The following is a 23,271-nucleotide window of genomic DNA, read 5'->3' as shown; positions in this document are numbered from 1 at the left end:
ATAATTATAAATATATTTCTTTCATCAAGAACCAATATTGTGGAAGAGCAGCTGATGTCTGGTCTTTAGGTGCAACTCTGTATTCTTTGATATTTGGAAATGTACCTTTTTTAGCTGAGTCTGTGCCCTTATTGTATGACAAAATAAGAAGTGATGATGTTGTGTTTCCAGAAAATATATCTATTTCAGAAAATTTAAAAAGCTGCATAATTCAAATGTTGGAAAAAGATGTTAATAACAGAATATCAGTTCCGCAGTTAAAGGTATGTGTAAAAAAAATTATGATTACTTGAATTTTATTTATTAAGTACACAATTTTTAGAGGAATAAATGGGTAACCACTGGTGGGCTCTTTCCCTTGCCAACAGAGGAGGAAAATTGTTGTTTGGTTCAAGTGGATGACGAAGACATAAACTCCGTTGTCCGTAGCATACCTAAACTGGACACTCTTATATTAATAAAAACTATGTTAAAAAAACATTCTTTCGGAAATCCATTCCTTAAAGGTGATTCCGAGAAATCGTTGAGGCCAAATGGCTCACGGATTGAAAGATTTGTTCGAGCAGGTCGATCAAATTCAGCCCCAGGTTCATATCATACTGCGGTAAACAGGTATAACAACATAATCCTTAAATTATGTGCAATAAAATTAATAAATTATAATTTATTTTAGGCAGTCATCAGCAGACGTTTTACTTCCATCTGTAACAGAACACTATTAAGCTCAAATTAATGCAAATTAATGGATTTATTTATTGTAAATCAAATGATTAATTTAATGTATATGATCTTATGTTAGTTTAAACGTAAAACAGAAGTTAGACCGCCATATGTATGTTGGTCTATACTTCGGTTTATTTATATATGTACAGAGTTCGTTAAAAGAATTTACACAAATTCAAAAATAGTTGGACAACGCAACTTCTTTGTTGTTACACTTCTTGTTGGCGGCTAATTCCTGTGAAATTTTTTTTATCGAATAGATTGATCTATGAGAAGCAAGCCAAAATGGAATCCGAAAGAGAACAGTTCATAGGACAATGCTAAAACCAGAAACAATATGCATCTTTATGTTGGATATAGTTTAATAAACTTAATTACAGCATATTGAAATTTAACGCTAATTATTCAAATTATAAATAAATTAACTTACGAGATTTTCGCTAAAAACAATATTAAATTTGAGTAGAATTATTTTTATTTAGGCTGAAAACAATTAAACAATACTACACTTTACATGCATCCATTCTTTTATTTCTAACATTCTCCTATGAACCGTTATCTTTTTCCTTTTCGGCGTGCTCTGCATAGAAAATTTCAGAAAAAATAGGTCAAAAAGTAACAATAATGACAATTAAAAGAAGTTTGGGTTTTTAAATAGGTCGTTGTGTAAATACTTTTGCCTACCGTTGTATGTTTCGTAATAATGCTGTTTCTTTTGATATTAATAGATCACCTTGAAAGTTATAAAAAAAAAACCAACACGCAAACTTCAGCCTCACGCAGAAAAAGGTAAACACTGAATCTGAAAAATTAAATACCCAATATAATAGATTACGTCATTCATTGCAATGTCTAATTTCGGTTTTATAATTTTCTTTATTTTGAATGGATAAGTAAAAACCTTTAAAGTTAATCGATTATTTTAACAAAAAGAAAGAATATATCGAAGGGATATATTTATCAACTATTGTAGTTGCAATAGGATGGTAGGTAGGTAGGTTTAGGTGGTAAGGTTTCCCTATTCCACACCGTTTTAGGCCTAAGTCATCGCATCTCCCTCCAGTACCAGCCCGTGTCATTCAGGCAGGCTAGGATGGCAGTCCCTGACTGCCTTCCCACTTCCAATAACACAGTACATGTTCTCCTCACTCAATTCTTTGCAACTTTTGGAGGCCCATCTTGTGCGTGTCTATTGGCCAGTGATGACTGCCGTTGTTCTGAAAGCTTTTTTACTTTTTAAGATCAGCTCTGGAGTCCGTCTCCTGTTATAATTTGGCAAGCATAGTTTCGATCTTCTGTCCACCTGTTCATCGGTCGTAAATTTCGGTCTGGACTCTTTTTAGGAAGAATAAAGCTTTTGTTGTAATAAAGCTTTCTCATTTCCTGGGATGTCGTTGTGTCCGGGTACCCTGTATTCTGTATCATGGTCAGCATACTAGTATGTGAGTCTATGTCTTACAGGTCTAGGTCTTATAGGTCTTACCTGTATAGAGCCATTATTATCTTGGGGTGGATGCCACAGTTTTTCACGAACATCTGCGTACAAAAGTAGAATTCTATGCTTGCTTTCTAACCCCTTTTGTTGATTTTTTGTTTCCATGACAGCTTCGCATCTGGTATCACTCCCAGATACTTTGCTTTTTGCGATTATTCTGGCTCTATACCCTCTATCTGAGGTTTTTGAATTGAGGAATCTTTGTTATTCTTGTAAGGAGCAAAAAATCCTTGGCTTATATGTGTCCTCTTCTTCCTGGTTTGGGAATAAATATTAGTTACTTTCTTCCACGGAAGTGGTATGTGTGTTTTTTTTATGCATGATTGGAAGATTGCTTGCAACCATTTACCCGTGCATTTTCTTGTTGTCTAAAGCATTGCTGGTTTGATTCCGTTCGGACCCGGACTCTTGTACTTGTCAAAGAAGTCTATCGCCCAATGGATTTGTTTCATGATGACTATCTCTTCTACTTGTATCTGTTTGATTTTTCTTTGGCATTCCGTTGTTTTGGGTTCTTCTTTTAGGTTTCCTTGGAAGTGTGTATCCAGAAACATTTTCAGTGATTTTTTTGCTGTTTGTATCTTGTATTTCTAGCAATTCGCAGTAACTGATCCAAGAGTACTTCTTGGCTGCGTATAGCACTTTTTTATAAACCTTCTGTAGCTATTTGAACGGATCTAAAATGATCAGCGGCGGGACGCGCAAGCGGGTCCCTCCCTAGCTAAGAAGAGGAGGGGAACGAAGGGAAGAGAGAACAGCAGGAAGTGTTTTCTGACTTATGTGTTTATTATTACTCCTATCCATGCCACACACACACTCGCTAGTTGCGCGTCCTGGTGGAGGCGGCTGCGTGTCCTGGGCACTGGCTAAATACACTCGCGTGCTCGAGTTATCGGGGCGATGTCAACTGCTCTGCTTACGAGCTCGAAACGAAGTGTCAAGTGCTTTCCTTGGCGACGTGACCATAGCCTAGTTCCAGTCCCTCGGCTTCCCGCTCCCATTCCTAGACGTCCCTAGAGACAGAAACCTCGGCGCGATCTCGGTGATGCTAACTTCGTGTTGGCTCTGCCGATCGTTGGCTCTGCGGCTCGATCAGGAAGTTGGCTCCGTCGCGATGTTGGTTCTGTTGCGACGTTGGCTAGGCCGATCGCTGGCTCTGCCACGATGTTGGCTCTTCCGCGAGGTTGGCTATGCCGATCGTTGGCTCTGTCCTGTGTGTTGGCTCTGTCCAGCGGTGGCTTAATTAATCTCTCGGCTCTGCCGCGGGTATGCGCTATGCCGATGTTGGCTCTGCCGTGAGGTTGGCTATGCCGATCTTTTATTTGCTGGTGTTGTCTCTGCTGGTGTTGTTCTTGCTGGTCTTTTGTTTGCCGGTGTTGTTCGTGCTGGTATTGTCTCTGCCGGTGTTGTTCGTGCTGGTTTTGTGTGTCCTTGGGCTTATATCGCTCTGTATTATAACTACCTTAAATCTACAATTTAAATATTGTAGCTAACTTACATCTATTATTTACAGTTTAAGACTAACATTGATCTACTATCTACATATAACTATGGGTAGTAACTGCGTCACAGAGTGAACCCGACATTGATCCATCTGTTTTTGCCTAGACTGTACAATTTTTCCGTGTTTGTCCCGGTGAGTGTTGCGGGGATTGCGTTTTGGTGCTGTCCCCTGTATCAGCATCGAGATTTCAAAGAATATGTACCTTAATTTTTCTTTTTATAATCGTTGTCCTCCATTTGGAGAATTATGTCTAGGAACCCTTCCCAGCTATGATATTCTTCCGTACTTGGAATTCAGCGATACGCCCTTGTTACAAATAGTGATGTTACGACAAATCGAAAAGAGATTACCCCTCTCGTTTGATTTCTTACTTCCCCAAAGTGTGTGCCGGTAGCCGGAGGCTATAAGTTTGACTGTCGCGTTCGCTGCTACAAACCTGGCCACTGCTAGATCTGAAGTGCTAAGATTAGTATAAAAAGTGAATCAATGTTGTTTTTGATGATTATACCAAACCTCGTCCTACCTATCGAGTCGTACAGTACAGTAATTTGACGGTAATCCCAGTGAAGCCTGCGAGCTCCGTTTCAGGTTGATTTGCACGATGGTCGGCACTATTGCGCAGTGGTTTTGGGAGTATCGTCATCAATAATCAAGTCGTCGAACAACTTGTTGGTGTCGTCGAATTCGTCCTTGAAGACATCTCCTATACTTTTTTGACTGGTCTCGAATTACTTCCATTTCTCCATCATGGCAAGGCGTCTTTGATTCGCTTCTTTTCGTACCACTCGTACTCCCCGACCACTGCCTGGAAACTTGATTTGTCCGTCGATCTCTTTGGTCCTCTTTGCCTTCCTTCACATTCCTGGTTATCTTTCCCAGAATAAAATAGGCCTTACTAACCTGCGCCTTCTTCTGCTGATGGGTAGACGACTTTGGCTGTTCGTCTTCCCTCCGACCACATCATCTTATCACCGTCGGTTTTAGATATTGGGTGGGGATTAACCTCCCCTATGAGGTCCGAACGGGATTGTGAGTTGTAGGCCGCGATCGCAGGGGAATTGAAGACGGTTGGTGGCTCCGCCTCAAAGCCACGGCATAACAACTTTCGAATTGGAGTCACAGGATTAATTAGGTGTGGGAGTTACGGGAGACAGCTTCTCGCACTAGCCGTACCGCAGTATGTTTCCAGGAGGTACCATGCGGTGGACCTCTGTTGAGAAGGTGGTGATGTTGAACTTCAAGTCGTCTTAGTGCACCAGTAAGCCAAGGAATGAACATCAGCAGAAGCTATGCTGATCTTGCCTTGGTCTAATGCACCCTCACTATCCTGCAGAAAAATTGTTAATGATAGATAGATAGATAGATTAATGATAGATTCTATAGATCGATACGGTGGGATAGATGCGAATAGATTGTCTTTGTAAATTGAGACGTTATTAAAACATTTAACACATCTAAATATCCCGATTGTATATATTTATAATAGTCTTTCTGTATTTGACTTTGTACATGTAGTTGCATTTATTTTTGTTAATTGTTTTTTCAATACAAATGTTCTATATTTCTGTTCATATTGCATTAATAATATTAGTAAGTTGAGTAATTTTTACTTCTTCACCGTTGAGTATGTTTCCATGGTTATCAGCCGGAGCAGTAGAGACAGAAGTACCCCCTTGGGTGTGTCCTCTTCACAAATCTTTTGCAATGAGAGCCAGTCAATTCGGCTGCAATCAGTGTGCTCGTTTGCATTGAGCAGATCTAGGTTCTCATGCCTTCTTCACAAATCTTGTGTAATAAACTCAGTTCGGCTGGTTTCTATTTAGTCGTTAGCATTGCGCCGATGCAGGTTCTGATGCCTTCTTCAACTCCTATCTTGTTGAAAGAGCTCAGGGTGAAATTTGCGTTTACATAATTGAAGGCCCCCTTTATGTCTAGGTGCGTTCTCTGTACTATCCGTTCCGCCATTTTCTTGAGGAATGGGTCAGACTAATCAGCCTGTAATCCTTGGCTTGGGTGTGTCTTCTTCTTCCTGGCTTGGGAATGAACACTAATGCGCTGTTTTTATGCATGATTGGAAGATTGTTTGCAACCATTTATAACACTTTCGGAGAATATTAGAAGTATTTAGGTCAAGGCTGAATACTTTTGCTTTCTCTTTAATTTCTCGTTAATTATTCCTTTATATAAAAGTTGGGTATTATTTTATTTTTGTGATACCTTTTCGCTTTTATACTTTATTTTTTTCTTGCCTTGTCGCTTGGTGTGACATATATATAGGCTCCTTTATATTGCTTCTAGACAAACAATTTAACAACTAAAACATGATACAATTAGAAAAGGTAGTGTAACGAATCGCTACATTCAAAATGAATGTTACAGGCAAGTTGTTAGCTCGAGATCTGAGCGCACGCAAGATATTTTTCCGGCTTCGGCTCGTCGGCTACGGGAGTGATGGTCTTGCTCGGATCTCGGGTTGCCTTTCTATAGTTTTAAACAGAAATGAATGCGTGCAACAACAAGCTTATACCGGGACAGAGAAGCAGACAACACATAAATAAAAGTTGAGAAAAAATTGAACTCTCTTCGGCTAACTTCCTTGCCTCTTGCCTCTTGCCTCTTCAGCACTCCTGGTGTCCTGGAGGCTCTAGTTTGCCCACCCTTCCTATGGTCGCTCCCATCCTCAGCGCTATATAGCATGAGCAACCCCTTTCACAAGTGCTACCCTACATTACAAGGAATGCCAGCTGCGGCCAGTTCTCGACATTTTAAAACATTATAATAATTTTATTTAAAACCAGAAATTTATTAATTCATTACTTAAAATAGAAAATGTAGATTGACAATTAAACATTAAAACTTAATATACAAGTAATAAATACGTATACGGTCTTTAACTCGCTTGCGGACATTAATAAGGAATGATGGCAAAGCAATTTAAGGCAAGTTGAAGGAAAATATTATTTACGCTGACTAAAATTCAACATACATGTTGCAGGAACAAAAACAACAATTAGATATCGGCGCTCTTTTCTTTTCCCCTTCCCTCTTCGTTTCCCGCCGTTGGTTCGATTAAAGGGGGCAAAGGTCGTTCTACAGCATTCGGCGATTAATTAATCTTCAACCACATAAATTAAAGAAGAATATTTTAACCAGCTCTGCTGAGCTGGGCGACGGGGAAGTCCTCCTCCAAGAATTTAGCTCCAGGCGCTTAAAAGATCCAAGAAGCTGCGCCGGCGTCGTTTACTAGCCTGCCCCTCTCCTCTCATCGGGCCTTCGAGTGGTACAAACTGTAGCCTTTAAAATTCTTAAATAAATTCACGCTGCCTATGTTTTTTCCTTTTCTGTACGCTCACCTTTCTATTCGCGGCTCAGTGGCCGATAACCAAAATTGTATTCTCGGCACTTTGAATACTCGCGAATACTTCTCTCGAAAATCTGTCGCCAGTCGCAAAACATAGGAGTCACTACGCCTCAGCAGCCAAAAATGGAATGCTGGAAGATGACGCCGGAAAAGTGGCGGTAACCCAATGTGAAAGTGGGGGAAACGGGGAGACCGTTGACAAATGCCTTTGTTGCTCTCTCATCCGATCTTTCGTGCCCTAGCCGACCTACGCTTGCTACACTGGCAAAGCCGCCTTTTGACTTATGATCGACCAACAGATGGCGCTAATAAAAGTATCTTATAGCGAGCAAGCGCTACAGTAGTTCCGTCGGAAAAATCTGGTACCTCTTCAATCATAGCAATGAGTGCGGGTGAAAGGGGCTCAACCTAACCCTTAGATGATGTATGGGGCTTTAAGTTTCCTTTTGAAATTAAACGAGTAGAACATTTTTTTTTTATAATTGAATTTTGAACAATTTTGAGCTGGAAATGAGCCCTTGATTTTCCTTTTGCGTGGTCTTTTCGTTTAAACGCTTAATCCTTAAGAATATTATTGTCTTAAAATAGATTTTTTTTTAATAGTTCAGCAAAATGGCATGTTCCATAAGGGTAAATGTTAGAAAAAAATTTGTCCGCAAAAAACCTTTCACTACGAAAAACGAAGACGCACTGAAGCAAAACCCGACTGATTTGACTGCCGAAGTGACTACCTTCGTAATTGTATCGTGAACTAAAACACATCTTATAATATAGTATTAATATTAATATAGTAGTAGTAGTATATACTATATTATAAGATGTGTTTTAGTTCACGATACAATTACGAAGGTAGTCAGGTTGTGTGCGGACAAAAATTTTTTCTATTATTAATATATTAATATTATATATTAATATTAATAATTAATATTAATATTAATATTAATATTAATAATTAATATTAATATTAATATTAATTAATTAATTCATTAATTAATAATTAATAATTAATAATTAATTAATATTAATTCCTTGTCATCGAAAATCTATCTGCAAGGTTAAATAAAATTCGGCCGAATTTAGCTTCCTTTATTTTTTTTTTTTAATTTTTTGTATATACATATTTTATATACAGTTTTATATTCACAGTTTTTCATTTTTCCTTTATATGTAACGATCGTTTGTATGTCAGATAGTCGTCCGATTTTCATAAAATCACAAAATTTTAGAATAATATAATCAATATAATATATCTCAAACTTGAGAAAAATCTGTTGAAAATTCAAAAATATATAATTTTTAAGGTTGAAAGAAGGGAAGGTTTATTTAAGGTTCTTACGCCTTCGGAGTCTATCGTCGCACTGCGGCGGGTGAAATGCTACGTGGTACTTCGGTGAGAGCAATTTGGTATCCCCGGTGGGTGCGTTCCCAAAATTCCGTTCAAATTCGTCGAGTCGCGACTGTACTGCCTCGGTATTATCAGGCTGGCGCGCGAACGCTATGAGTTGAGCGCGGTGCTCGTTCACTGTACTGCCTCGCTCCAGACCAAACTCTTTGAGGAAGGCCTCCAATTCAAGTCTCTTGCAGTAGCTTAGCAGGTTACACACATAATTTATTCGGTACGCGAACGAAGATTATACTACGAGGCCACTTGAGACGCCTAAGGATCCGGATGCTCGAGTGCGGGCCACAACTACCCGATAACATCGGCAATAAATGATATTCGCGACGGCTAGGGGTCTCGCAGGATCCCTGTGTATTTTTCAGGATTTATTTCGTGTCTTGGCTGGCTTATTTTGTTTTTCGCGGTAATTTTAATTTTGAATAAATTTTTATTAATTCAAGGGATATTTTGAATCACGCAGGATACCTTGGTCCTTTGCTTGGTTAGGATCATGCAGGATCCATGAAATATTTACTGGTGGTCAAAGATTCGTCGCGAGATCATTTAGAAGGATACTGGGTCCTAGTATATTGAAAGTCATCCCGTAGTGTGAGAATAAATGTCGACGGCGAGATTTAAGTTCGAGTATTCACGGCGAGAGGATACCAGAAATTGTCCCTGTGGTGCCATTCAGCGGTTTGGGTGTTGTGACAGTTTAATGTTGTCTTTAGTGTGCGATAAAAACGTTCAAAAATGCCAGTCGACTGCGGGAGGTATGGTGTGATCCTGCTCAATTTTACGCTTAGGATACTCAAAAGCTCTTTGAAGAGACCGGACTTAAACTAGCGTTCTTGGTTGGTCGTAATTCTCACCGAATCGCCATAATGTGCGATCCATTCATGCAAGAGTACGGGCACAACCTCTTCAGCTATTATATCAGTCAACAGCACTACTGCTATGTCTGTCACAGCCATTGTGGTAGCGGCTGATCAGGTCAATATTGATGTGCTGGAATTGATCATCTCGAACATCGAAATTTATGACTACGGCTCTGTTGTAGCGATACAGCTTGCTGCGCTTCCAATGCATGGAGCCAACTTAATGTTGGCCCACTTGCAGGATGGGCCATACCATACCATGTCGAATATGATTCTTCGTGTTCTTCGATGGGATCTGTGGACGATAATGCATCACATAAGACGCCGATGTTGGAGTTCGGCAGCTGGATTTTGCGTAATTGCAACTATTATTTGCCCGTTTCGACGGATACAGGTAATAAGGCAAAGATTTCGCGGCACGGCCGCAAAGTAATGCTTCGTGAAACACAAATTCCACCAGTCGCACCATCCCTAAGGCGCTCCTAAGTCTGCATCCAGGCCATGACATCTGCTGCACTGCCTGACTGCATACTTCACTAGCTAACAGATGGTTCCGCTCGCTTTCAAACCTCCCGCAGCTAAGCTTCCAAGCATAGAAGCTAATTTTCATCCGTAATGGCATATTTTATTAACAAAAAAAAATAAAAATGCATTAATTATATGGATATGCTCACATAAATTTATTGTGATATTTAGAGAATATTTAATACAATCTAATCTAATCTAATCTAATCTAATCTTCAATATTGTCGCCTTCAACAAACGGAAATTAGTCCCGTTTTTAGTTATTATGGCTAAGCAATTAGTTGGTATCTGGGAATTGAATATATTCTTGATCATCATCAACAGTCGAGTCAATGTCTGTCGGTTTATAACTTTGCAGTTAGTCTTCAATATACTCTCACTCGTATATATGTCGGAACGGGCCGGATCGGATATCGGATAGGATAGGAACAATCGTAAAAAAAAAAAAAAAAAATGATTCAACATATTTTCATCAAATAGTGTTATAGCCATTTTATATTATTCTATCATTTTTGTGAAAAATTTTATAAAGTTGGATTACTATATCATGAAGGTGCCATTGGAACGATCGTGAAATTAATACTATTAAAAATAATAACTTTTTCAGTTTTCAACAGATTTTTATCAAATTTGTAATATAGCTTTTTTATACTATTCTTCAATTTTGTATAAAATTTAATGAAATAGAGCGAAATGCAAAGCGGTGAAGGTAAAACTGTAAATATAATATGTATAGGTTAGAGAAACAAAGGCAGGCATTACTTCATTGTTTTTAACATAAGTGTATATAATTTATATTGTAGTCATCGATGTTCTATCTTCACAGGTATATAAACTTCGACGTGAAGAAGCTAGCTTTATTTATTGTTTTATTTTATGGTAAGTGAGAGATGGGTGAGTACTGGACATGGTATAAGTATAAACGCCATGTCCAGTACTCACCCATACACCGTAGGTGGCTTCATCAATAATTTTGGGTTGCTTCGTCGAAGACGAAACCGGAGCTAGACGTCAGAGTCCAAGTTGAGTGCCAAAGATTCTTTAGTGGTGCTGCATTGGCGGGTAAAGGCGATGTGTTATACATATATGGTTTGAACTAAGGAAATGTGTTGGCGGGCAAAAAAGATATTGCAGCACCTATATTTATTGCCAATATTTGGTGTTCTAAGTTCTGTTTTAAAGCTGACAGCAGGGGAATCAGTGAAGTGGTATAGGAATTCATAATAACGAAACAGCCTTGATTTCAAGTCAGCAGGAATAGTCAATTAATAAGAAGTAAATGCCTGTCTGGATAAAGTTACAACCAAGTTTGAAATTAGCCGTGAAGTCTGTAGAAGGTAAACAACGATCTTCATTTCAAGTAGAGCCATTAGAAAAGTAGTCAACGTGAATATGTTTTTGGCTTGATGTCAAGCGCTCGCAGACGCTCTGGCCGAAAAGCCAAAAACGGAGTGCCCGAATTATTTAAGTGCCCAAAGCGAAAACGCGAGATGGAATTAGAAGATCTTTACTATTCAAAATGGTTTCGTTTATTTAATAAATTCTTAATTCGAAATCCGTGTGTACAATTATAAACTTCATATTTCGGAAATACTGTTACCTGTAATCATGTTTATCGAGATGCACAAACTAGGTTAAGCGAACTGTAGAGCGGTCCCATTTTATTATTAATGTCTTACGGCTTCCTTATTTATTTTTTTTTAAGAATTCCTTTTATGGTTCCCCATTTCCATGCAAATGAATAAATCAAAACCAAAAATATTTTACTTTTCTAAACCAACTTTATAAATGTTTTTGATAAACAGTTGTTGGTAGTAAGAGAACAGCAAGGGTTCATTCAAAAATATAAATATTCAAAAAATTGATGTGGTTAATTAAACATAGTTGTTCATGTCATATTTATAGATATTAAGATAATAGTAAATGAGAAAGTTAAAACACTATAGATATAGAGAACTGTACATAATGAAAGAATTAACTGGCATGACCTTCACTATTATTTATAATTCATTGCTTTTCTTTTTATGATTTAAAAGTGCTCAAAATGATAGTAAAATAAATCGCACAACAAAAAATAATATATACAACTAATTTAATTTAATATTTAACATCATCTTTCAGTGTACGCATATATATTAAGAGTGTACCCAAGAGAGGGGGAATTATTTTCTATAATCGTAAGCATACACTGCAAGAAAAATAGCCAGAAAAATTACAATTTTGAAATTTCAAAGAAAATTTGAATGGTTTATGAAAAATAATCACGCTGAGAATTCAAAATGTATTATATATTTTAAAATAAACAATTAAGTTATAATTAAAATTACATTACATTACAAAAATTCATAAGAAACCAGACAGGTTAAGTGTTAGTAGGAGCGATGGGAAAAATAGAAAAGAGTACGAGGAAATTAACTACTGTCGTTTTGCCAGATTGTTTTCCTGCATGTGTACTAAGTGAGTTAGAATTAAAGTTTTTAGTTTTGGAAGACTATCTACGTTAGAGATAAATGTGTACAAATCATTATTATTTGCACCCAAGACTCCTAAACGGTTCATGTAGTTCAAAGGAGGTTCTACAGTGGTGCAACACTAAGGGTATATAGGAGTAAGTATATACTTGGTACTTGGAAGTTGAGCAGTCTCAACAAGTCGGCACTTTCCATGTCACTAGTAATGAGGTTATAGATGAAGGTAATGCCTAGCACAGTTCTACAATTGCTAAAGAAGGTAAATTAATTAGAAGGAGTCCTTTAAAGTAGGAAGGTAATCTTTGATTTGCGTCCCAATTTAAACCGCGTAGAGCGAAAAGAGTAAAAAGTTCTTTAAAATCGATTCGATGCGTTTACTATGGACGCTGTGCTGAGGTCTCCAATTGCAGCATTTATATTCTAAGCTAGGACGAACTAAAAAAAATATATAAGGATTTCGAAAGATAGGGGTCATTGAGTTCCGTCGACCACCGTTTAATAAATCCAAGCACACCCCTGGCTCTATTCACCATCGACCAAATATGATCGATAAAGTTAAGTTTTGGGTCCAAGCGGACTGAATTAGTTCTTTCCAAAGAGCAGCAGTTCAGCGTGTAAGTAGCAAGCTTGGGAACGACACGAGAGAACGGGATTACCTTGCATTTAGAGTCGTTTAAGTTTAATAAATTTACACGGCACCAAGTTTGAAAATTATTAAGATCTGTTTGTAAATCCGACTGGCATGCGACGTCCTTGTATTGCACGCAAAGCTTGACGTCATAAGCGTACATAAGCACTCTGGAGTTAGTCAAGACTTTGGGGTGGTTATTTTTTTAATAATGTAAACATTAAGGGTCCCAAATGGCTTCCTTACGGGACGCCAGAAGTAACACTTAAATCATAAGATAAATTATTCTTAAAGAGGATCTTGTGAGTTCTGCCATTCAGATAACTTAAGATCCAATTAAGAAGATCAACCCATTTAATAGAGTTTCCTAGCGAGGAGAGAATGGTTAACACAGTCAAATGCTTTACTGAAATCAGTATAGATTACATTACAAAATTATTATGGAAGCCCTTTATAATATAGGAAGAAAGCTCCAAATGATTTGTTTTTGTTGATTTTCGCTTAACAACACAATGTTGGAATGGAGAAATAACTTATCAACATTGTTGCTGATGCTAATTATATTTTCGAAAAGTTTTGGGATAGCCGACAACTTAGAGATTCCTCTATATTGCTGACATCCAATTTGCTACCTTTTTTGTGGTGAGGAATAATAAAGCAATCCTTCCAATTAAGGGGAAAGTGGGATGTTTCTAAAGATAAGATAAACAACACAATACTTGAGCACAGCCAAAAATTTTGTCGGGACCTGGCGAATAAACTGGCTTGACACGATGAAGATCTAAAAGAAGAGAGCTTTAGTGTAAGCTAGGACAGAAAATTAAGTTCGATTTGGATATGTCGTAGGAATAAGTCTGATGTAAATTCGAAGAGTTTGAATAAGTTGTAAGTAAAATGAAAGGGCACATTGAGAACCTATGAATTTAAATTTAGCTCAACTCTTTAGTAAACCACGGCGGTTTATATGTTATTGGCGGATAGTATAACAGAACACATTGAGTAAAAAATGAATTCATGGCATTGTAAAAAATATTTACGGCAACTGCCATTCAGCCGTTCAAAGTCCGTCTTGCGAAAGCAGAGGAGGTTTTTGGCTGGACGGTCAGATATGTTTTGTAAGTCAGAACCAATATCAAAAGTCACATCAAAAGTAGGATGATACGGAATGCTGTCGTGTAGAAGTTAGGAGAGTATTGGTTTTATTTGAGTATCAAATAGCATCAGGAATGTTAAAATTACCTAGGACTACCAACTGAAAACCATCTGAATAGCGGAAAGGTGGTTCCAATAAATAGGAAGTTACGATAATGGGCGTATGTAGGAACAGGTAATAAAAATTGAGCTACCATTGATAGATAGCTTCACACAGAGGAATTAAACATAGTTGCATTCCTCGAAAGTTAATAATTCTGACGTGAGTGAGGAGTCAACCGCTATGAGGACTCCATCTCCACTCCTGACACTGAAAATACCCAGGGAGTTGATAGAGTTAATTGTGTAACAGAGCTAGGGACATTGGTTTTGAAATATGAAATATCCCTAGCATATAAAAATTGTAATCTTTATTTCATCGGCTCTGGTTTTGCCTTGGATAAAGTCAAAAACATCTTCCGATGTTTGATTAGGGCAGAGCCACGAAACAAAAATATGTCTCGTCGGTGAACAGTTATAAGGGCTTTTGGCAAGGCAGATTGGTTATCAGCTGTGCCATTGTCGGTCGGTATTCAGGCTGTAACACCCTGGACAAATACATTCATATTTATGGGACTTTGAGGGGTCAATGTTTGGGATCGCCGAGGGGACAAAACAGATACAACCGGCGGTACGGGCACTCCCGCACTCACATTCGGGCTCCGAATCTGCCCTAGCGCTCCATCTCAAGTTTTTTTTCTAACATCGTCTAACGAGCTGCAACACCAATGCACTTGGCGTGCAAGATGTTTTCGGACAGCCAGCAGTTGATGATCATTTGCAGTAATGGGCTTTTTGCGAATTCATAATTGGGACTTACCACTTTACTTAAACGTTGAGAGATATGCGAGAGAAAGCGATAGATAAGATAAGTGGCACAAAGAGAGCGAGAGAGCAAGCAACGTTTAGCTGTCGCGACAACAGCTAACATATATAAAACAAATTGAGAGCGCAAGAAAAGAAACACGTCTGTTCACTTGAAAAGATGATAAGATGACTGATAAGCTTTTACATAATTTTCTATATATTAGTCTCTTTTAGTTAATGAAACGATTATCTGACTATGAATGTCACGATCAAAAGAAAAAAAGTGATATTTAGCAATGGAATGTTTTTCCACTTACATTTTGGCTACAGCTCCAACGCCGAAAGATCTTTGGACGGGGGGTACAGCCGAAACAAATTTTTATTGGCTGTTCAGGGGGGTGATCCTGCCGCTAAAGATCCTTGGGCTTGAGGAATAGCTTCCGCAAAGCAGTCGATTAGAAGCGTGTCTGCCTTATTTTACTGCATACATGGTACTAACTAGATTAAACATAGGGGCCGCGCTCCCGACCGATAAGCTAAGCTAAGAGTGCGAGAGCGGACATGCGGGACCGCAAGAGCAGCGGCCGCCGCAGGAGGCCTCCTGACGTGAACAGGGGAGTATGTTTTTTTCTGACTTATTATTTGGTATTATTTATATTTTAGTCGATATTTATTTGCCATTAATGTTAATTCTTTTATTTGATATGCATTGAAGATAAAAGGGGGGTTAATTTCATTATTAATCTTTTTGTTTTACTTCACTTTTACTTTCCCGCAGGTTTTTGATATTGCATTCTTCATGATGTCAATATACATACATGCAAGATAAATTAGGGAAAGAAAAAAAATTGTTAAATGAAAATATAAATGAGAAGAACAAAACTAACCAAACTATTAAACTAGAAATTTAACTAAGACATAACAAAGCGAATTTTCGTTATATTATTGTCTGGGGTCTCAAAAAAATATTAGAAAAAAATATATTTTTCACTCGGCTCTACAGTATTGAGATTGGATGCACCTCAAGCACGTGTGTCCGCCACCGAATTTTGCCGGAAAAATTGTTTAGCAATATGGTGCCAATCCTATAGAAAAAAAAAATAAAATATTTACCCTGGCACCAAGAATTCTGGAATTATTTAAAAAAAATTTCAATAATTTTAATTAGTTTTTTTTTTTTAATGCGTTGGTATATTTTATTAGTTATCCAAGTTCTGAGCATGTCCATTGTGATCGGTGGTCAAATGAAAAACAAGAAAGGAAGCTAACTTCGGCACGCCAAAGTTTATAAACCCTTGCAGATAGAACTTCTATGACTTAGAATCCCAAGAATATAAATTATATATTTTTTGTATTAAAAAACAATGAAGTAATACCTGCTTTCCTTTCATTCACCTTTACATATTATATTTGCAGTTTTACAGTCACAGATGTGAATTTTTCTCCACATCTAACGATCGTTTTTATGGCACCTATGTGATATAGTCGTCCGATTTTCATAAAATTTTACACAAAATTTAAGACTGATATAAAATGGCTATACCTCAAATTTGATCAAATTCTGTTGAAAACTGAATTGAAACTGAAAATTGTTATAATTTTTTTTGTAAAAATGATCCGATCATTCCTATGGCAGCTATATGATATAGTCGTCCGATCCGGCCCGTTCCGACATATATACGAGTGAGAGTATATAGAAGGCTAACTGCAAAGTTTCATTCAGATAGCTTCAAAAGACTAGAGAGAGAGACTAGTTTGCGTAGAAACGGACAGACGGACAGACGGACAGACGGACATGGCTAGATCGACTCGGCTGTTGATCCTGATCAAGAATATATATGCTTTATATGGTCGGAGGTGCCTCCTTCACTGCGTTGCAAACTTCTGACTGAAATTATAATACCCTGCAAGGGTATAATAATGGATCTACAATCGGCCGGATATTGCAAACTTGCTGGCAGATCTCTGGGACTCGTGTTTTTTTTTTAGCATTAGCTGTTTACCCTATCGAGAGTGACCCTAGAAAACTTACTGCAACGATTCATTCAGATAGCTTCAAAACTGAGAGACTTGTTTGCGTAGAAACGGACAGACGGACAGACGGACAGACAGACAGACGAACTGACAGACATGGCTAGATCGGCTGTTGATGCTAATCAAGAATATATGTATTCACTTTATATTAGGGAACGACTTCTTCACTGCTGGGGTATAATTCTAAATATCTAACCTTATCTTTAACGCTGAAAAATTTCAAAATATTTTACAATTACTATTTAAATATACAATAACAAAAAGAATCTGGAACAATCAATTATAAATTAAAATTGCGCTTAGAAGCACTTTAGTTTTTAAGAAATAAGATGGTTCAGTCGTCTGACGCTTACGATCCGACACTGTCGCTGCCGCTGCTTGGTTTCTAGCTTGTAAATAGTTTAGTATGACTTGTGTTTCATCATATCGACGCATTTCCGCAAATGTATCGTATGTTAAAAAAAATCTAATTTTACAGGAGAAGCTTTTTTATTTAATCTCTAAGGAATAAGGAAACCATGGAAATATATTTCAAGGTTTCGTGGATTTAGCTACAATAACGAATGAAAACTTTATTACATACGATAATATTGCACGCTTTGTTTTCATACCCTTGCGTACAACGTGCGACATACTATAATAAAATTTGATTAATTATGCGAAATCATATTTTTATTGAGAAATTTTTTGAGAAATTTTATTAATTAACAGCAGTATATATACATTATATACAAAATATTTGTAATTTATTTTATGAAAAAATTAAACCAAAATATTATCGTCTTCATCTGTTTCGTTTAAACAATCTAATACTTTCGAAGAATGTCCCAAACTTTTATATTCATTGTAGTATCTGGGAGGTATACTAATTTACTTAAATGTAATGTTTTATGTTTAAATAAAGAGTTTAAAAAAAGCTTCCAGTTTTTAAAGTCTGTGTACTGTAACTCTATACATTCATAGCCGGTTGGATTTGTTTTAGCATTTCCAATAAGTGACGGCCATTCGCTGGGTGCCCATACATTACGATTGCGTATAAAAGATTCAATAGTGCTGTGTACCGAATCCACGGGCAACATAGTGTGTCCAGGCAATAAATAAGTAATTTTTATAGTTTTTAAAAAAGTTGAAGAACTTAAGAAATAGATTAACATTGCTAGCACTGCCCGATTCTTATTTAGGCCAGCGCAACTGTTTTTTCGTACTAACTAAAATAATTTAATACTTTAAAAGAGCTGAGCAGATTTCATTACAACCTCCCTTCCCATTGACTTCACACCACAAAAAACAATATCCATTTCGAGTCCCACTTTCATATAGACTGAGGTTGTAATGTGCGTATTTGCGTGCATAAAAAAGGGTGTAACAAAATCATAAGATTTTTGAGCGATTAGAAACATTTGTTATTATATTTCTTTATTTTTGTGCGTTTGAAGTATTTCTATGGAAATGAAAATAAAATTGTATGCACTGTAACATACGATTAATTTGAAACTTATTTTTTTATCGGAACTATAGGGTTTTCAGTTATAATTTTTCACAGGGAAGTGAGATATTAGATGTCTAACAATTTTGCATTAAAATCTCTATTTTGCAAAAAGCGACATACGATACATTCGCGGAAAAGCGTCGATATACATATAGTGTTGGGCAAGCCCACATCAGTCAGTACATCCTGTGTACTTATTTGTGCATTGCGAAAATATACAAAAAGTTGGTGCCGTTTCCTTTTGATTATCAAACTTAAAAAAAAAAAAAAACATAAAAGGCTTGCTCTGCGCAGATCGCATCCACGCTAAAATATAATAATAAAAAGATAGGTAATTTACAAAAAAAGTTTAAGTAAGCTTTTTTAATTTTAATTTTTTTTATACCCTTGCAGGGTATTATAATTTTAGTCAGAAGTTTGCAACGCAGTGAAGGAGGCACCTCCGACCATAAAAAGCATATATATTCTTGATCCGGATCAACAGTCGAGCCGATCTAGCCATGTCCGTCTGTCTTTCTGTACGTCTGTCCGTTTCTACGCAAGCTAGTCTCTCAGTTTTGAAGCTATCTGAATAAAACATTGTAGTTAGTCTTCTATATACTCTCACTCGTATATAAGTCGGAACGGTCCGGATCGGACGACTATATCATATAGCTGCATAGGAGGAATGATTGGAAATTTAAAAAAAGAAAAGATAACATTTTCAGTTTTCAACAGAACTTAATCAAATTTGAGATATATTTATGTATATTTTTTATTACTTTACAACTTTGTGTAAAATTTTATAAAAATCAAATTTTATGAAAATCGGACGATTATATCATATAGGTGGCATTCAAACGATCGTTAGATGTAGAGGAAAAATGAGAATGTAAAACTGTAAATATAATATGTATAGGTGATAAGTTTCAGATAATAGATAAGATTCAGCTTAATTCCTTAGTTTGAGTTCTAGATTATAATTTTTTTGTAATATTTTGGAATATATAGTGGTAACTTCATGTCTTTCCTTGTTTGTTTTTGAAACTGATTATGAGTTTGTATAACCATTATTACGCATTTTCTTTTATGGCTTATGCTACATTTTATCTTGGGAAATGTATATTGTGTTATCAACTTTGTACTATCTCGCTTTATTTATTTATTTTATTTAACTTTCGACATATCCTGTTTGTATGAAAGAGAATCGCTTCTACTTCTACAATATTACGTTAGTGTCGTCAAAGACTTTATAACTTATAAGATGCCTCACGGCCATACATTCGTTTTGCAATATGAGGCTAATTTTTTGATTCAAACGACAATGGCGCTCTCCCTGCTCTCACAAAGTTGAGAGCGTAAATATCTAAAAATAGAATGCGTTTGCATGTATGAGTAAACACAGAACAAAAAAGTGCGCATGTGTGCGTGAATATGTGTGTGCTTCTGTTCGCATGCCCAACGACGAAAAATTAAAATTTTATATTTTGGCTGAAGACCGCTTGTTAGGTAGAGAGGGGGACGAGAACGGCAGCAAAAACAGCTGATGTATACATGTGCATATCGATGTGTTTGTTTGTTTTGATTTTAGTTTGCTTACATTTTTAAAGTGCTTGAGTCCCTTTATATTGTTATTTTTATACCCTTGCAGGGTATTATAATTTCAGTCAGAAGTTTGCAACGCAGTGAAGGAGGCACCTCCGACTATATAAAGTATATATATTCTTGATCAGGATCAACAGCCGAGTCGATCTAGCCATGTCCGTCTGTCCGTCTGTCCTTCTGTCCGTCTGTCCGTTTCTACGCAAACTAGTCTCTCAGTTTTGAAGCTATCTGAATGAAACTTTGTAGTTAGCCTTTTATATACTCTCACTCGTATATATGTCGGAACGGGCCGGATCGGACGACTATATCATATAGCTGCCATAGGAATGATCGAGAAATTAATACAATTAGATTTATAACCTTTTTAGTTTTCAACTGATTTTCATCAAATTTTAGGTATAGACATTTTATATTAGTCTTAAATTTTGTGTCAAATTTCATGAAAATCGGACTATTATATCATATAGGTGCCATACAAACGATCGTTTGATGTAGAGGAAAAATGCAAGTCTTTGAATGTAAAACTGCAAATATTATATGTATAGGTGAATACAATGAAAGCAGGTATTACTTCATTGTTTTTTAACACAAATATATATCATTTATATTGTATGGTTATTTATTCATAGAAGTTCTATCTGCAAGGGTATATAAACTTCGGCGTGCCGAAGTTAGCTTCCTTTCTTGTTTTCTTTATTTTTAATTATATTATTTTTATAAGTAATGCAAAAAATAAAAATACTTCGTTTAATTCCAATATTTAAATATATATGTATATTATATATTTGAATTATTAAATATATACATATGGGCAATTCTCCAGAAAGGTCCACCGCGGCCAAAAACTTAAAATTGCTTAAAAACGAGTATTTTTAACATGATTATAAAAAAATTGGTCAGGATGATCAAGACTAAGAGAATTTTTCATTTTCTAAAATAAGTTTCAAAAAAATTATTATAATTATAATTATTAATAAATTCAACCGCGAAATCGGTATTTTGAGGCACGCCATGTTGCTGTATGCGTATGAGAGAGCTGCTGGCTCTAGAGCCATCACGAAAACATTGCTGTATGCGTGAGAGTGCTGCTGGCTCTAGACTCTAGAGTCTAGAGCCAGCACGAGAGAGCGGCTGGCTCTAGAGCGCTCTCTCGCTGGCTTTTGAACGAAGTGCGAGAGAGCCTGGAGCCAGTTCAAAAGCCAGCACGAAAAAATCGTGTGCAAAAAAATCGTATGGCGTTACTAATCTTATACTTATACAATCTTTGGTGTCGTAGTGAGGTTTTGTTTGTGCTCACTGAGTCTTTGTATGTCTTCTCGGGTTTGTTGCCTAAAATCTGACAATTACTAGTAATTGACATTTGAAGTATAATTAAAATAAGATCTAAATGTTTTTTCATTGTTATGAAATCGTCAGTTGTTTTTTAGACAACATGTAGGGGTATAAGAAAGTTCAGTTCAGGGTACACAAATAATTTAAGACCATTGCACATTACAGAGACAGAAGTCATTGTCAGATACTATTTTCATACGCACTATGAAATACTGGAATGTGTCCAGCCGCCTTTAACAAAGGTGAAATGCTGATTTTAATTGTAATGGGAAAAGTTTAGAAGAATTTATTATGACAACTAAAATAAACTTTTTCTGTAGTGTTGTAGATTCTTACAGGGTTCAGAAATTAATTAGTTTTGTTTTGCTCATAAATAAATGTAATACAATTAAGTATTATGCAGACAACCCGCAATGAATAAATTATAATGCACACAATTAACGGCGGTTAAGGGATCTTAATGACCCCTCTCTTACTAAATCCTCATATACTTCTTTAGTTCCTTCTTTCTTAGCGTCCATAGTAATCGTATTGAATCGGTTCAAAAGAACTTTTTACAAAATAGATTCCTCCTAATTAACTTACCATCCTTAGCCAACCGTAGAACTATGCTTGGCATTACCTTTTTATCTATAACTTCATCCATAGTGATGTGGAAAGTGCTGACTTGTTGAGTCAGCTCACTTTCGACGTAGGAAGTTGAAATACTAGATTCTATATACCTTTAGTGTTGAAGAATCTCCTTTGAGGTACATGAACCTTTTAGAGCATTATATGAAAATTAGTTTTCCAAAACTAAAAACTTTAATTCTATCCCACTTAGTACACATGCAGCAAGCAATCTGGCAGCACGCTAGTAGTTAATTTCTTCGTACTCTTTTCTATATTTCCTATCGCGCCTACTTATACTTAACCCAACAGGCACAAGCCTGGTTTAATACGTCCATAAAGATAAGCATAATTTTCACGGGAGTGTGTCCATTGGCCCTCAACCAATGCTGCTGAGTGCCTGCACATCAGGGTTGACCCCTGCAAAAGCAGAGTGTGGTAAGCCTGTTCGTAGACAGTCAAGCGGTAATTAGATTCGTGAAATCGTCGGCGGTCAGTTCCAGAAATCTTTTTGGCAAGCACTAGATATCCAATTTTTTTTTTAGGGAATCGCAATAACGTTGTTTGTCCACAGATAGAACTCCGATGGCTAGGTATTCATTCAATATAAATTATAAATATTTATGTTAAAAAACAATGCTGTAATGCTTGCCTTCATTTCATTTACCTATACCTATTATGTTTTCAGTTTTACATTCACAGGTTTGCATTTTTCCTCTATATCTAACGAATGTTTGTATGCCGCCTATATGATATAGTCGGCCGATTTTTATAAAATTTGACACAAAATTGTAGAATAATATAAAATGGCTATATCTCAAACTTAATGAAAATCTGGAGCTATATGATATAGTAGTCCGATTTTCATAAAATTTAACACGAAGTTGTAGAATTATATATAATGGCCATATCTAAAATTTGAATCCCAATTCTGTTTAAAACTGAAAATGTTATAATTATTTTTTTTTTAATTTTCCGATCCGGCCCATTCCGACATACATATATACGAGTGAGAGTATATAGACGACTAACTAGCTAGATAGCTTCAAAACTGAGAGATCAGTTTGCGTAGAAACGGACAGACGGACATGGCCTTATATATTCGGAGGTGCCTCCTTCACTGCGTTGCAAACGGCTTCGATGAAAATAGTGAACTGGCGTAAGATGAAGGATGTCAGTCACCAGATAACACAAGTAGGAAGGATTCTGATTTGGTATTTCTGACCTGTCTCACGGCACTCACTTCGAGGGGCCAAGGT

The 23,271-nt window shown here is 36.6% G+C and overlaps 1 protein-coding gene and 1 long non-coding RNA gene across 30 annotated transcripts in view; one reads left to right on the top strand and one right to left on the bottom strand.

Annotated features, from left to right (window-relative positions):
- The window catches only part of LOC110185388 (calcium/calmodulin-dependent protein kinase kinase 2), a 113,066-nt gene that overhangs the window by 86,568 nt on the left and 3,227 nt on the right, over positions 1-23,271 (top strand). For 12 of the 29 annotated variants that reach the window (XR_015272928.1, XR_015272936.1, XR_015272938.1 and 9 more), the window contains 4 exons: positions 30-263; positions 323-612; positions 674-757; positions 1,452-1,512. Coding sequence is in view for 13 of the 29 variants with exons in the window: in XM_086838573.1 (XP_086694699.1) it covers positions 30-263; positions 323-612; positions 674-722 (573 nt within the window). In the remaining 16 variants the exon portion in view is untranslated. Of the gene's footprint in view, positions 1-29; positions 264-322; positions 613-673; positions 11,946-23,271 lie in introns of those variants that run through there. The other 17 variants (XM_086838576.1, XM_086838577.1, XM_086838582.1 and 14 more) reach the window with 5 other exon arrangements.
- Positions 955-22,249, bottom strand: LOC147642801 (uncharacterized). Its single transcript, XR_015272942.1, has 2 exons — positions 4,246-22,249; positions 955-4,182 (listed from the first exon to the last, which is right to left on the bottom strand). It is a non-coding gene; the product is annotated as an uncharacterized LOC147642801 (long non-coding RNA).

The sequence above is a fragment of the Drosophila serrata genome, unplaced genomic scaffold, assembly GCF_035046125.1.
Source record: "Drosophila serrata isolate PLE 108 unplaced genomic scaffold, ASM3504612v1 contig_350, whole genome shotgun sequence".
Classification (NCBI taxonomy): domain Eukaryota; kingdom Metazoa; phylum Arthropoda; class Insecta; order Diptera; family Drosophilidae; genus Drosophila; species Drosophila serrata.
This window is presented reverse-complemented; position numbering and strand designations above follow the sequence as displayed.